The 12,675-nt window shown below is 47.3% G+C and overlaps 1 protein-coding gene across 4 annotated transcripts in view; it reads left to right on the top strand.

Annotated features, from left to right (window-relative positions):
* Nucleotides 1-12,675, top strand: part of iqsec1b (IQ motif and Sec7 domain ArfGEF 1b) — a 194,637-nt gene that overhangs the window by 91,475 nt on the left and 90,487 nt on the right. The window contains exon 4 of one of the 4 annotated variants that reach the window (XM_061219411.1): nt 12,258-12,344. The exons of the other annotated variants lie outside the window; for them this stretch is intronic. Within the exon in view, the coding sequence (XP_061075395.1) occupies nt 12,258-12,344 (87 nt within the window). The remainder of the gene's footprint in view (nt 1-12,257; nt 12,345-12,675) is intronic. 4 annotated transcript variants of the gene reach the window in all.

The following is a 12,675-nucleotide window of genomic DNA, read 5'->3' as shown; positions in this document are numbered from 1 at the left end:
GTGTGTCTGCGTGCGTTGCTTCCCGACACGTCCTGAAGGGCGGTCGGCTGGATCCTGTTCATTATCATCGTGACAGCTAATGTTATTTCACGTTACATCATCATCACCGTTATCATCATTACCTTGTTGTCTGACCGTGACATGCCCTTAATAGGATGTGTTGACACTGCAGGCAGGGGCCCAGAATGAAATGTTACAGAGCGTAATTGCTTCAGTTCTACCTGCTGTTTGACTCAAACGGTGTGAGTTTCACGCCGAAGGAACTGCGCACGCACACACGCATATACACACTAGTACACCCACACACTCGCACGAACAAAAACATACACACACAAATATTATAGTCTTTATATATAAGCGAAAGCAATGGTGTTTTGTATGACACATTCAGCTTAGGTGGTTGGGTTTTGTACTCTTCTTCTCATCATACCTTGTTGTTGTGAATGGATATACTTCTGTCCCTATTTCAATCACTTCAGGGCCACACATTCTGCAAGCAGTGTTTTAATGACTGCCTGAAGCCTTCTCTCCATTGTGTAGTTTTATAGCTGTGGTTCTACAATGTTGCTCTTTCAATGTAAATACGCTGCCCTCTGCTGGTAATACAGCTGTCCTGTTTTGACCAGGGAGAAAAAAAATGTTTTTCTTTTTTTTTTTCTTTTGCCACAGAATTTGTCTCCTCCCTCGGATGTTGTGAGCCAGCATTTTTGCTGTACTACACATTAATATTTCTGTACGGTGTTTGTGTGGACCTCATTGGTGCTGTGTGATTAAGGTAATGTGGGAATCGGTGCATATCCTCGCTGCCCCCCCCCCCCCCCACTCCCAGATATCGATACCTTAATTATGTCCAGGGCGGTTGGCCGAACAGGAAATCTCAGAAAGGTTACGGAATTAAATTGTCCTGCAATTGCCTCAGAGTTTGGTTTTTTTCCAGATTATAGTTCTTGCGCGGGCATTAATTTCGCAAAGATCAAACCTTTTTTGTTTGTTTTTTTGTTTAAATTAATTTCCATGGTGCTCCCTTGTCAAAAAGGTAATCGTGTCACTGAGCAAAGAAGCGGATGTAAATGGCGTGTGAAGTTCTTCCCTGAAGAATGAGGGAATGTAACTGCAGGCTCGTGTGAGCCATGGCCTCTACGTGACAGTAGTACTCCAGCTCCATTTGTGCTGGAGATTAGAGCTCATTTTATTTAACCAGGTTGCTCAAGTGAGAAGTCTGTGGTCATTTGCAGTGATTATCTGGGGAATGGGGGCGAGTAGGGATTGCAGAGGATTGCGTACTATACAGAGGATGATTAGATGGCGTAGAGAGGATGTTTTTTTGGGGGGGAAGTAGGCCCAGACAGCCAGGTTAGAACCGCAGTACTTTTTAGAAAGTGCCCCAGGACCTTATAGTGGCCTTATATTGACCTTTAACAATACTTATAAAAGTCCTGCCACTGTGATATCCAGTGGCTGATCTATGTTACATCCGCATTCAAACAGCCTCTGTCTGGTCCCTATCCTAACAGTCAGAGTCAGTGCTAAATATTAGTATCATTGGTATCGATTCAGAAAATAATTTTACTCAGATTGAATGATTTGGTGCAGAACCTGTGTACAAGGATACATATTTATCATACAGAATATATTGCGTGGTATTGTGTCATCTTCCTTACATGAATGACATTAGAGGGTGGTAGTTTGATACGTACCCGATCATGTGCAGTCGCTGTGTAGAGTTAAGAAGTGAATGCACTTCTGTGGGTTTCCCTTCACAGCTGAGAAGAGCAGCCAGTGGAGGGAGACAGTTGCCCGCACAGCCATAAACGCTCCACTGAGCAGCAGCCGAGCCGCTTGTTATATGACTGAAACAGAGAAACGCAAGACATCGCCCTGAGCCGCGCGGTACGGACCTGACACGCTCAGACGCAATCAGACCTGGGTCAAATACCTCATTGTTTTGGATCAAAATATTTCTCTACGCTTTACTAAGCTTGTTTGGTCTATTGGAACCTATGAAACGAACCCCACCTTCTGGTGCTCTTGGTTGGCTCAGTCAGGCTAGGTCAATCGCCCACAGGAAAGTAATTGAATCCAACACAATGCACGGGTGCTATGGAACCGAAATCAAAGTTCATCTTAATGGGGCTGATGTAACGCTGGTGTAGCACCGCTATATCAGTGCTGCATTGCTGTACTGCATTTGGGCGGGCTCCATCTCGGGAGTCACCCCGAGGGGTCAGAACTGCCCTTCTGTCCCGGTAGCCGGTCTCGCTCACGCTGCAGCGAGGAGTGTCCCAAAAGGAGCCGCAGTCGTGAGCGAGCAGATTGAGGAGTCTTCCAGCAAGCTGGGGTTTAATGGGCCATATGCCCGGGTGTACATTAACGCCAAGGCACACGCTGGGCCCGACCCACCGTGACTCAGGTTATCAAGGCGGAGCTGCCGGTGGGGAAGTTATCAGCACTTTTCAGACATCCTGAATGGTGTGGCTGGTTTTAAGGTGAACCTAGGTTCCTGGATGATGTTGAGGCAGTGTTAAAGTGTGGTTGACCTCGTCGTCTTTTGGATGTACAGTCGCACTGAAGATGGTTTACTGACTGAAACGTTTGTTTGTTGCGCTTGTCTTTGGCACCTTTCACTCACTGTTAAATTATTGCGTTTGGTTTCTCTCGTTTTTTGCATTTTTTTCTTCCTTGGAGTGCCAAGTATTTTCTTGGTTTTTATGGACGTTAACCTCAGGCATCCCGCTACCGACCGTTCACTCAACTGTATTTGCTGAACCGCTGACTGTTCATCTTGGTGACTGTGGGCCTACTTTGTATAACGTTCATTGTCATTAATGTAGTCGATAGAATGATATGTTTCATTGTCACTTACCAAATGAACTACCTCGGGTACCTCTGGTGTCGCCAGAGACGTTTCACAAGAAAGGAGGAGTTCCACAAGAAAACCAGAGGTGGAGGAGTGTGAGGTGTCCAGCACGGTGAGAGTGAAGAGCTTGATGGCGTCAGGGGGGTGAGAGACTCGTACTGCCTTCCCGTCATCCCTAGCAGGTCGGTGCTGAGCGTTGTGAAATTTCTGGCTCGTTCTGTTTTTGCTGAGCGATGGTTTAGCACCCCGTTGCTTCTCACGCTGGGTGAGAAAGAGAGGGAGGCCGCTAATCGTATGCGGCGCGTACGGGCGAGTTCTCGCCGCGCCGACAGCTCTTGGCCATCGTTCAGAGCGCCGTATTGCCCGCGACGCCTCGCGGTTTAGCGTTTGCGCTCACACTCAGCCCGCCCTCGTGTCGGCGAGGCAGACGGCAGGGCGCTCGCGCAAAGCCCCCCCACCCGTAACCCCAGTAAGAGGCCCACCGTGAGACCAAGCACGCGCTCCAGCTGAGCCGGAACAGATCCGGCGGGCCGCTGGCGGTCGTTCGGCCTGAGGGAGACGCAGGGCGGCACAGCCCCGTCTCTCTCCCGAGGACGTCTGGAGCGAAATGAACGAGTGTGGGGGGTGTGTGGGGTAAACTGCTCGCTGGCCATCGGTGGTGCTCGCCGATTTGTCGAGCTTGCGGACGGGCCGCGATGTGGTTTTAATACCCAGCACCCCCGTGCCCCAGCCAGCGTACTCGGCTAACGCAAAACATTCTCAGCAATGCTACAGCAACGTACCGCCAACGTTACAACCTTAACAATACATTCCAGTAACATTGTGAGAACGTTTGGGCTTAGCTGGGGTGCAGTCTGAATGGAGCCCCCTGTTTGTGCTTTGTGACCGGGCCTGTTTCTGTCTCTCCAGCAGGCCCGACTCTTGGGTGAAAAGACCCCCCCCCCCCACCATTCTGTTACCACGGTGACAGATGCTTTAGTGGTGACGTCTGGCAAAGCACTTCTCCCACCGTATTCACGTGTGCCTGCGTGTCCCTCTGTCAGGGGGGCTCTAATGTGTCATCACTCAGACTGCGACTGAATGTCGCACAGGGTGTGAAATTAGACGGCTGTATTAAAAATGGAGTTATTACTTATTTATTCATTCCTAGAGTGTGCGTGTCTGTGCGTGTGCGTGCGTATGTGTGTGTGTGTGTGCATGCATTTTTAAAGCGTGTAACAGGCCTATCTTCTTATAATCTGTTTTGTTCCCCCATATCAGAGAAAGCCTGATACCCTAATGCACTACTCTTGTGGGGACCGAAATGTGAGCAACAGAAGTGCCATCCTTGTTACACTGTAGTATTGATGTGGGGGGAAAAAAATCTCCCCTGTGTATCCAGAGCTGTGTTAGCGAAAGGCAGCTGTGAGGCACACAATGTTCCCTGTGGAAGAGACCTGTCCCAGTGCATGCTGGGTAGACGGCCTTGCCAACGCATGTCAAAATGGCAGCACTCCATGCCTCTTCGCTGCCTCGCTCCTGGTACCAGGTGGCACGGCTCATCTCCCGAGACCCCTTCCCTCTGGTTATCCATCCTCGTTACAGCCACGCCCATGTCCTCGGGATGTCTGCTAGCGCAGAACCCGACACATTCGCCCGGGCTCTTCCGAGAATATCCATTTTCCAGGCCTGAAATGTTGGCAGTAAACTTGATTTCATTGGACTGAGGTGATCGCTTCATTTCATTTTTGACATTTCTAATTCTAGTTGTCGACTGTGTGCTTCAAATCCAGTCCTGCACTGGACCCATTAATTATGTTCCAAACTGTTTGTTTCAGTCAGCCTATATTTGTTTAGCCTATGTCTCTGACAGTTTTTTTTCCTAATTTCTCAGCTTTCTTGGGGGGTTTCTTGACTGTCATTGGCACAACTCTGATCCTCATGTTGACAAATGCCAATAATGACTTCAATGGCAATCAAAAGACTACTATCAAGAGTAGGTTCTGAAAGCTTTCTTATACCTGCACTAAGGAATTGATTACAGCACCTGGATAATCAGAAACAGCTGAGAAGCTAACTGTCAAATGAAAAATAGAGTGTCTATTTTTTGTCTGTCGTTGGAAAAAATTGAAATGTTATCGTGTTACATACATGACTTTTTATTCCTTCATGATCTCAGTGAGGCAGGCATTCCCCCCAGTGCTGTAAGAATAGCTGTTAACTTGTGAGAAACAGACAGAAAGTTCACATCCATCTTTGTTGCAGTTCAACCACCTTCGCTTTACTTATATGAACATATTATTTAGGAAGAGTCAAGGTTTTCATTAACTTTTTGTGTATGTTTCATCTTATATCTTCATCTTGTAAATGGTCATCAAAATGTGTTTGTCATCGAGCCTCCCCCACTGTTCAGTTTTATTTTTAACTTTATTTACAAATGCAGCAGTTTTTACTCCCCTTTGACCGATCCCTCGGTGACTTGGCTGCTCTGTTGTTGTCACGTTGCCAGAGGCATTCATTTGTATTAGACCGCAACTGTCATCCTGCTTAATGGTTTCAACTTACCGCCGTTATTACAGAATCGATAATTATCTCAAAACTGCGGCTAATTTTTCATTCGCTGTACAACCTTATTACAAGTTGTTTTGCCAGAATCATCAATATGAGCCAGACGACAGCTGTCCGGATGAAGAAAATGTAATCAGTTCCTACGTTCGCCCATCTACGCAACGGTTCATTCGCGGAGTTTGTGAAACTGGGATGGAGACGCGTCGATCCCACGGCGGAGTCCGGGAGGATGGGCCGTGCCTCCCGACCCATCCTCCTGTTTCCACGGAGACCGGCAGGCCAATCGGCTCTCTCCGTCACGGACCGTACTACAGCGAGCGGACGGGAGGATGGGGACGGGAGGGACTCTCGGCCGAACGTAAACAAAGCGCGCACGCTTCGTTCGGCCGGAGTGGTCGCGCGTGCAGAACCCGTGTGACCGACCCTCGGTCTGACCGTGTCGGGAGGGGAGGGGGGGGTGGGAATGAGGTGAGGTGGGGGCAGGGCTTTGCCCGCTCGCTGCCAGTCACAGCGCCCCCCCCCCGTTTGTGTTGGGCGCTGCCGATGACATGCGGGAGGGCGGTTACATCACAGCCAGTGCCCCAGCCTGAATGAACATGCCCAGCCTGTGAGAGCAGAGCAGACCAGATTCTCCCCTGCTGCCTGACGCACACACACACACACTCTCTCTCACCCACACGCACACGCACACGCGCACACACACACACTCCAGCGCCAGACCCTGCCTGCTCTGCCATGGCCTGCGCACGCTGCCGTCTGTGAGTACTGAACGCGCTCCAGCCCTGCCGTGGGGGGTGTGGGGGGGTTTAGGGCGTCTGACCTGGGGTCAGTTCAGAGGGAGCTGAAAGGTCAGGGAATGGGGGTCTGTATGGCTCTGAGATGTTGAGGGGTTTTTATCGGTGTTGCGTGCTGGCATCTTTCGCACGTGTATTTAAGAAGTGTGTGTGTATATCTCTGTGTGTCTGTCTGTCTGTCTGTGTGTGTTCATTTGTTTGCGAGTGCTTGTGTGTGTGTTTGTGCATGTCTGTGATGTGCACGTGACAGAGGTGTGTGTGTATGTTTGTGTGTGTCTCTGAGTGTCTCCGTGTGAGTGTGAATGTGTCTGTAGGTCTGTGTTTGTGTCCGTGTGTTTGTAAATGAATTGACCTGTGAATCTTTTAACACTGGGTTTTGTGTGTATCTGTGTGTGTGTGTGTGTGTGTGTGTGTGTGTGTGTGTGTGTGTGTGTGTGTGTGTGTGTGTGTGTGTGTGCCTGTATGTGTGTACGTGCGTATGTGTGTGTAAATGAATTGACGTGTGAATCTTGTAGCACCGAGTTGTGTGTGTATGCATGTGTATGTGTGTGTGTCTGTATGTGCGAATGTGTGTGTGTGTGTGTGTGTGTGTGTGTAAATGAACTGAGATGTGAATCTTGTAGTACTGAATTGCTTGTGTGTGTATGCATGTGTATGTGTGTGTGCCTGTATGTGCGAATGTGTGTGTGTGTGTGTGTGTGTGTGTGTGTGTGTGTGTAAATGAATTGACCTGTGAATATTGTATTACTGAGTTGCTTGTGTGTATGTGTGTGTGTGTATGTGCGTGCGTGCGTGCGTGTGTGTGCATGTATGTGCGTGCGTGCGTGTATGTATGTATGTGTGTGTGTGTGTGCGTGTATGTGTGTGCGTGTATGTGTGTGTTTCTGTATGTGTGCGTGTATGTGCGTGCGTGTTTGTATGTATGTGTGTGTGTGTGTGTGTGTGTGCGTGTATGTACGTGCGTGTATGTGTGTGCCTGTATGTGTGTGCGTGTAAATGAACTGAGCGGTGAATCGTGCAGCGCTGAGGTGCGTTTCACTTTGGCGTCCCTGTTGGGAGTATTTGCACAGCAGCCTGAGCCAAATGAGAAGTGCCAGGGGGATGCTTGTGCCTGTGAGAGAGCTGCTGTCGGAAAACTAAAAACTGGGTATGGAGTGAGTGCTGTCCATGTAGGCTACAGAAAGCAGGAGGGGATATCCAGGGACACACAAGCTGTAGATAAACAGATGACCATTTGAAACATGCTTTGTAAAATTTCAGCTTGATTGCATGTAGTTGTTGTGGGCATTTAGGTGAAAACCCAGTGAAGTAGACTTGCCGGACAGAATGACTCAACGAAGCAAGACGTCTCCTCTACTGAATACTGAAGACAGGGTGGACAGTGTTTGCGTAGTACAGCTGACATCACCACAGAGTTATTTATGGAAACAGCGTGAGGCTGTTGTTGTTTTTTCAGACTATGTCTAGAGGCTCCAAAGTGTGGCTTAGCTTCTCCTCCGCACGGCAGTTTGAAGGCGGAGCTGTCGTATCTCCTCAGCTTGACGAGCCATTGTCCGTGTCGCAGTTTTAGCCTTTGGTTTTGCAGCCACAGCAAATCCTTTTAAGCGCATACAAATCAGGTCTCTGTTTGAATTGTGTGTGTGCGTGTGTGCGTGTGTGCGTGTGTGCGTGTGTGCGTGTGTGTGAGTGTGTGTGAGTGTGTGAGTGTGTGTGTGTGTGCGTGAGTGTGTGTGTGTGTGTGAATCTCTGTTTGTGTGTGTGTGTGTGTGTGTGTTTGTGTGTGTGAGTATGTGAGTGTGTGTGCGTGTGTGTGTGTGTGTGTGTGTGTGTGTGTGCGTGTGTGTGCGTGTGTGTGCGTGTGTGTGTGTGTGTGTGTATGTGTGCGTGTGTGTGTGTGAGTGTGAGCGTGAGCATGAGCGTGAGTGTGCTTATATATTTTTGTTGGACTGTGCTTGGCAGTGCTGCCACTGTCTCCAGTGTTTTGAGTGAGACGTCTATGCTGATGAAGTGTTGGGAGAAATCTGCCAATGCTGCTGAACTCTAAATATTGTGTGACAGCAGTGATATTCCGCTGTGCTAAACTGAGCAAATGATTAAGTGCTTCATAAGACGAATGCTGCCAGTAGCCATGCTTAAAATATTTTAATTGTATTTCCTGAGAAAGGGAGACATCCCTTCTTTTCTCCCTCATTTGAATGCTGACTGTCTCAATATTTATAGGTAATTGATTTTGGAAAATTATTTTATGTTAGAATTTTCACTGGCTGTGTAGTTCATGGGAGATATGAAGTGAACCTTATAAAAACACATTTCTGCTTGAAGCACCTGGTTGCGTAAGACAGGAGCATCTCCATCTGTTCTCTGGAATCTTCCACGGGTCGAGCGGAGATGGGTAGCTGCTCTGTGCTTGGACGGGGAGATCGGATGACTTTTCCAAGGTCACTTATGTCACACAGTGCCCTGCCTCTCCTGGTGCTGGCTAATCGCAAACAACTGGCAATCCCATAATCCTCTGGGTGGCACAGCCCACATGTGCGATAATTACATAACTATTTGTTTGTGTCGGTTTTAGTGTCAGATTTTCTTCCAAAGAAAGAAAAACATTGAAAGTTGCTTTCAGAAGTGAAGACTTGATGTGGCGCTCCGTGTGCTATTGGCAGCAATGAGTTTTGATGCTCACCTGCACTGCATTTCGTAGCAGCTAGCTGCGCTATGTGGGTCAAAGTCTGTCAATTTAACAGCAGATGACACTCATCTCCCCGCTTATCACCATGGATACTATTACCTGTGACATCACTGCCCTGGATGGCCCCGCCCACATGTGGTTTGGCATACAGTGGGCACACTCACATGGTAAACTGCCATTGGCTTTCAGTGTGAGGCGTTTGTGAACTGCAGGGTGAGGGGCCATATGCGAATGTTCAATACCCTAACTTTAATTTACACTGTTTCGTGGTCATCCTGTAGCTTTCCATTTGTGTTCCATACTCGTCCGAGCACGTATGCAGTGTGAATTATTTTCAACTGGAATTGACAGTTGTGAGATGGCGTCTGGGTGGCGTTTATGCAGTAACGTGCTGTAACTGGTCTGGTATGGTCCCACTGAAACGCGTCTGTAAAGCGGGTGATGGATGGCCCAGCTAAGTGGGGTGGCCCTGCCATTTGATCAGAGCCCACAGGGCTGCCTTCTTCCACAGCACTGACAGCCCTGTTCATCTTCCACACCTCCTCACCTGGATTAAAACACACCCCAGCGGCCTGTACAGCCTGCACACAACACTCATCATGCTGAAATGAGAGAGAGCGAGAGAGCGAGACAGAGAGAGAAAGAGAGAGAGGGAAAGACGTGACATTCCAGAACGGTGGAGTCTTAACAAGTCTTTAATTTTTTTTCCTCTCAAGTAGAAAATATGAGCTTGAATATGGGTTTTTTGCTTTACAAGTGAAATTATCTTACCCCATTGGCAATGGGTAATGGACACCTATGCATGCAATTGTCTAATCAGCCAATCGTGTGGCAGCAGTGCAATGCATACATTCATGTAGATACGGGTCAGGAGCGTCAGTTAATGTTCACATCAACCATCAGAATGGGGAAGAATGTGATATCAGTGACTGACCAGGGTGGTTTGGATATCTCAGAAACTGCTGATCTCCTGCGATTTTCACACACAACGTGTTGGTAATGAGGGACTTGGTAATCGTGTTGGTAATCTAAAAATATAAGTCTAATGAATGCCTAATAAAGTGCTCACTGAGTGTATGTTTGTCTTATTGAGCAAAAAAACCTAATAGAAATAAGTCTTAAATATAAGACTAAAATCAAGATAAGATTTGACTTAGTAGAGTAAGATTGACTTATTTCTTTGTTTTTTCTGCAGTATAGTATACTAATTCTATCAAAGTAGTGCGCAAGAATGCCGGGCTCTGAATGGTTGACTGAGCTAAAATGGCAGTCCAGTGATTAATTGTTTTCATGCTTCTGCTGTCCCACTGAAGTTTCTCATAAGGAAATCTATCCAAAGATGCCCTTGATCTTTTCAATAATTTACAGATTGCTGAAATATTTATGTGGCCCTGTGTCAATATTTAATGCGTTGTTCCCCTGGATGGTGAGCACCACTTGCCTCCGAGACGGCCCAGCCGAAGAGCTGTTATCAGACAGCTTTGTACGTTTTTCCAAACTGTTTGTTGTGCAAATGAATTAATAATGAATTTTTATCAATTCAAATTGCACAATGTAAGCTAATAACTGAGCCTTTTGTTCAATTTTCTTTTTATTTATTTTTTTTTTGTTTGTTTTGCTACAGGTTTGAAGCTGTTTTTTTTTTTGTTTTTTTTATTTTTTTTATTTCATGGTGGGCGGCACGGATGGTCCTGGGTTCGAATCCCCGTCGGTCGGGGCCTCTCTGTGCGGAGTTTGCATGTTCTCCCCGTGTTTGTGTGGGTTTCCTCCGGGTACTCCGGTTTCCTTCCACAGTCCAAAGACATGCAGGTTAGGCTGATTGGAGAGTCTAAATTGCCCATAGGTATGAGTGTGTGAGTGAATGGTGTGTGTGCCCTGCGATGGACTGGCGACCTGTCCAGGGTGTATTCCTGCCTTTCGCCCAATGTATGCTGGGATAGGCTCCAGCCCCCTGCAACCCTGTTCAGGATAAGCGGGATAGGATAATGAATGAATGAATTATTATTTCTATCCTTTTCTCCCTGTCTCCTCGTTCCTTGTCCGACCCGGAAAGCGATCAAGCTCCCCCACCTTTAAGGACATTCCAACTCGTTAAATGCTCCTTGAAGGAGCTAGAGGCCAGGAGCCACATTAGGAGGCTCCCACAGAATTCTTTATCCAGGAAACACGAGAGCATCTATTGCAGAGTTATTTGTTTGACAAGACTTACCTATGAATGATGGACTTGTTGATTCACCTCTCTCCCTCTCCCAACTGACATTTAGATGAACACAAGGATGTTCCATTTACCTAATTCACAATTTTCTCAATTCCTCCACCCTCTCATCCTTTCCTCCTTCCTTTCATCCTTGCGTTCTCTGATGGGTGGAGTTATAGTAGGGGTTAGGAAAGGAAGGAAGGAAAGGAGGCAAAGAGGTAAAAAAAAATAAGCGATTGGAAAGTAGCCCCTTGTGAGTTGTGATGCTCTTGTCAAGGCTTTTGTACAGTGTGTTCCCAGCAGCATGTTTCCATGAATCCCTCGTCTTCCCATCCGCTTGTCTGTGATCCTATTGTGCCGAAAGCAATGGATAAGGCAACCATCTCCCTCCTGGCATACCACTGCAACATGATCATTATCCAGTATGTAAAGGTCGGGAGTTATATGGTGCTTAGAAAAGGTTCCTTTTTGTTATCATCTCAGAGTTGCATTTCATTCACGTGCTTCAGTTGCTGTAATGTGTGGTTAAACACAGTTCTCTTGGGACTAAATCCAAAATGGTATTGCCCTCAGTTCATAGAAGACTGACTTTTTTATCCCTCTGAGAGATACCTCTCAAACTGGTCTCGCGTGAGTACATGGTCTTGGCTCTGTTGTGCTGTTCGATCAGAAACAGGCCCAATGTTTTAACAGTTTGGGATGTAAAATGGCGGTCTTAAAGGAAAGCCACTCCCATTGGTGTCCTGTCCCAATCAGAGGGCTGTGTCCAGAGTGGGGCAGGGTTTTGAGTGAGTCGTGGTTCTAGGATCGGACAAGCAGTGGACTGTCAGTCACGGTGCAGCAAACTGGTGCAGAGTTGCTCATCTGTAGGGGAGGAATATTACTTTATTGGCTTACGATCCCCAGCTAAACCATTTCAGCAAACCAACAGTCTTCCATGTCTTTTCATTCAACATGGAACAAAACACCCCCCAAAACCTCATCTTCTAACATTTGAGTTAGTTCACTATATCAAACCCAAATCCATTGCGAAATTGTGCACACCAATCATTTGCGGCCAGTCATAAGCAATCCATAATGACAAACTCTTATTTCTGGTTAAAACGTTCTAAATTCATATAACCAGGTCTGAGCTAGCTCTGGGTTTTTGACTCTGTGTTTCTCCTTGTGTCGTAGGTCTGTAGACACTTTGCACCAGTATTGCTGCCCAGCTCCCTTGTTCAATGCTCAGCTAACAGTCCCTGTACCTCTCTCTGTGTGCAGGTAAGCAGGCCTGCTCCACTCTTTCACCTCCGTGTAGGAAGGCTTAGAGCGGTGGTCTTCACTCCTGGTCCTAGAGAGTCGCAGGGTACGCTGGCTTTTGTTGTTGCTCTGTGCTTAATTGATCAATTAACGCAGTTAATTACACATTTAGCTTGCCTTGCCTGGTTTCTTGGGTCTGAATTGTTTATTATTCAGGCAAAACAAAAGGCAGCACGCCCTGCGGCTCTCCAGGACCAGGAGTGAGGACCTCTGGCATAGAGATTTTATGGTGATCAACATTACTGGATTTACATTCAGACTTGATTATCTGCAGGTGATTCTCTGTAGCCAT

This window comes from Conger conger, chromosome 14 (genome assembly GCF_963514075.1).
Source record: "Conger conger chromosome 14, fConCon1.1, whole genome shotgun sequence".
Taxonomy (NCBI): domain Eukaryota; kingdom Metazoa; phylum Chordata; class Actinopteri; order Anguilliformes; family Congridae; genus Conger; species Conger conger.
This window is presented reverse-complemented; position numbering and strand designations above follow the sequence as displayed.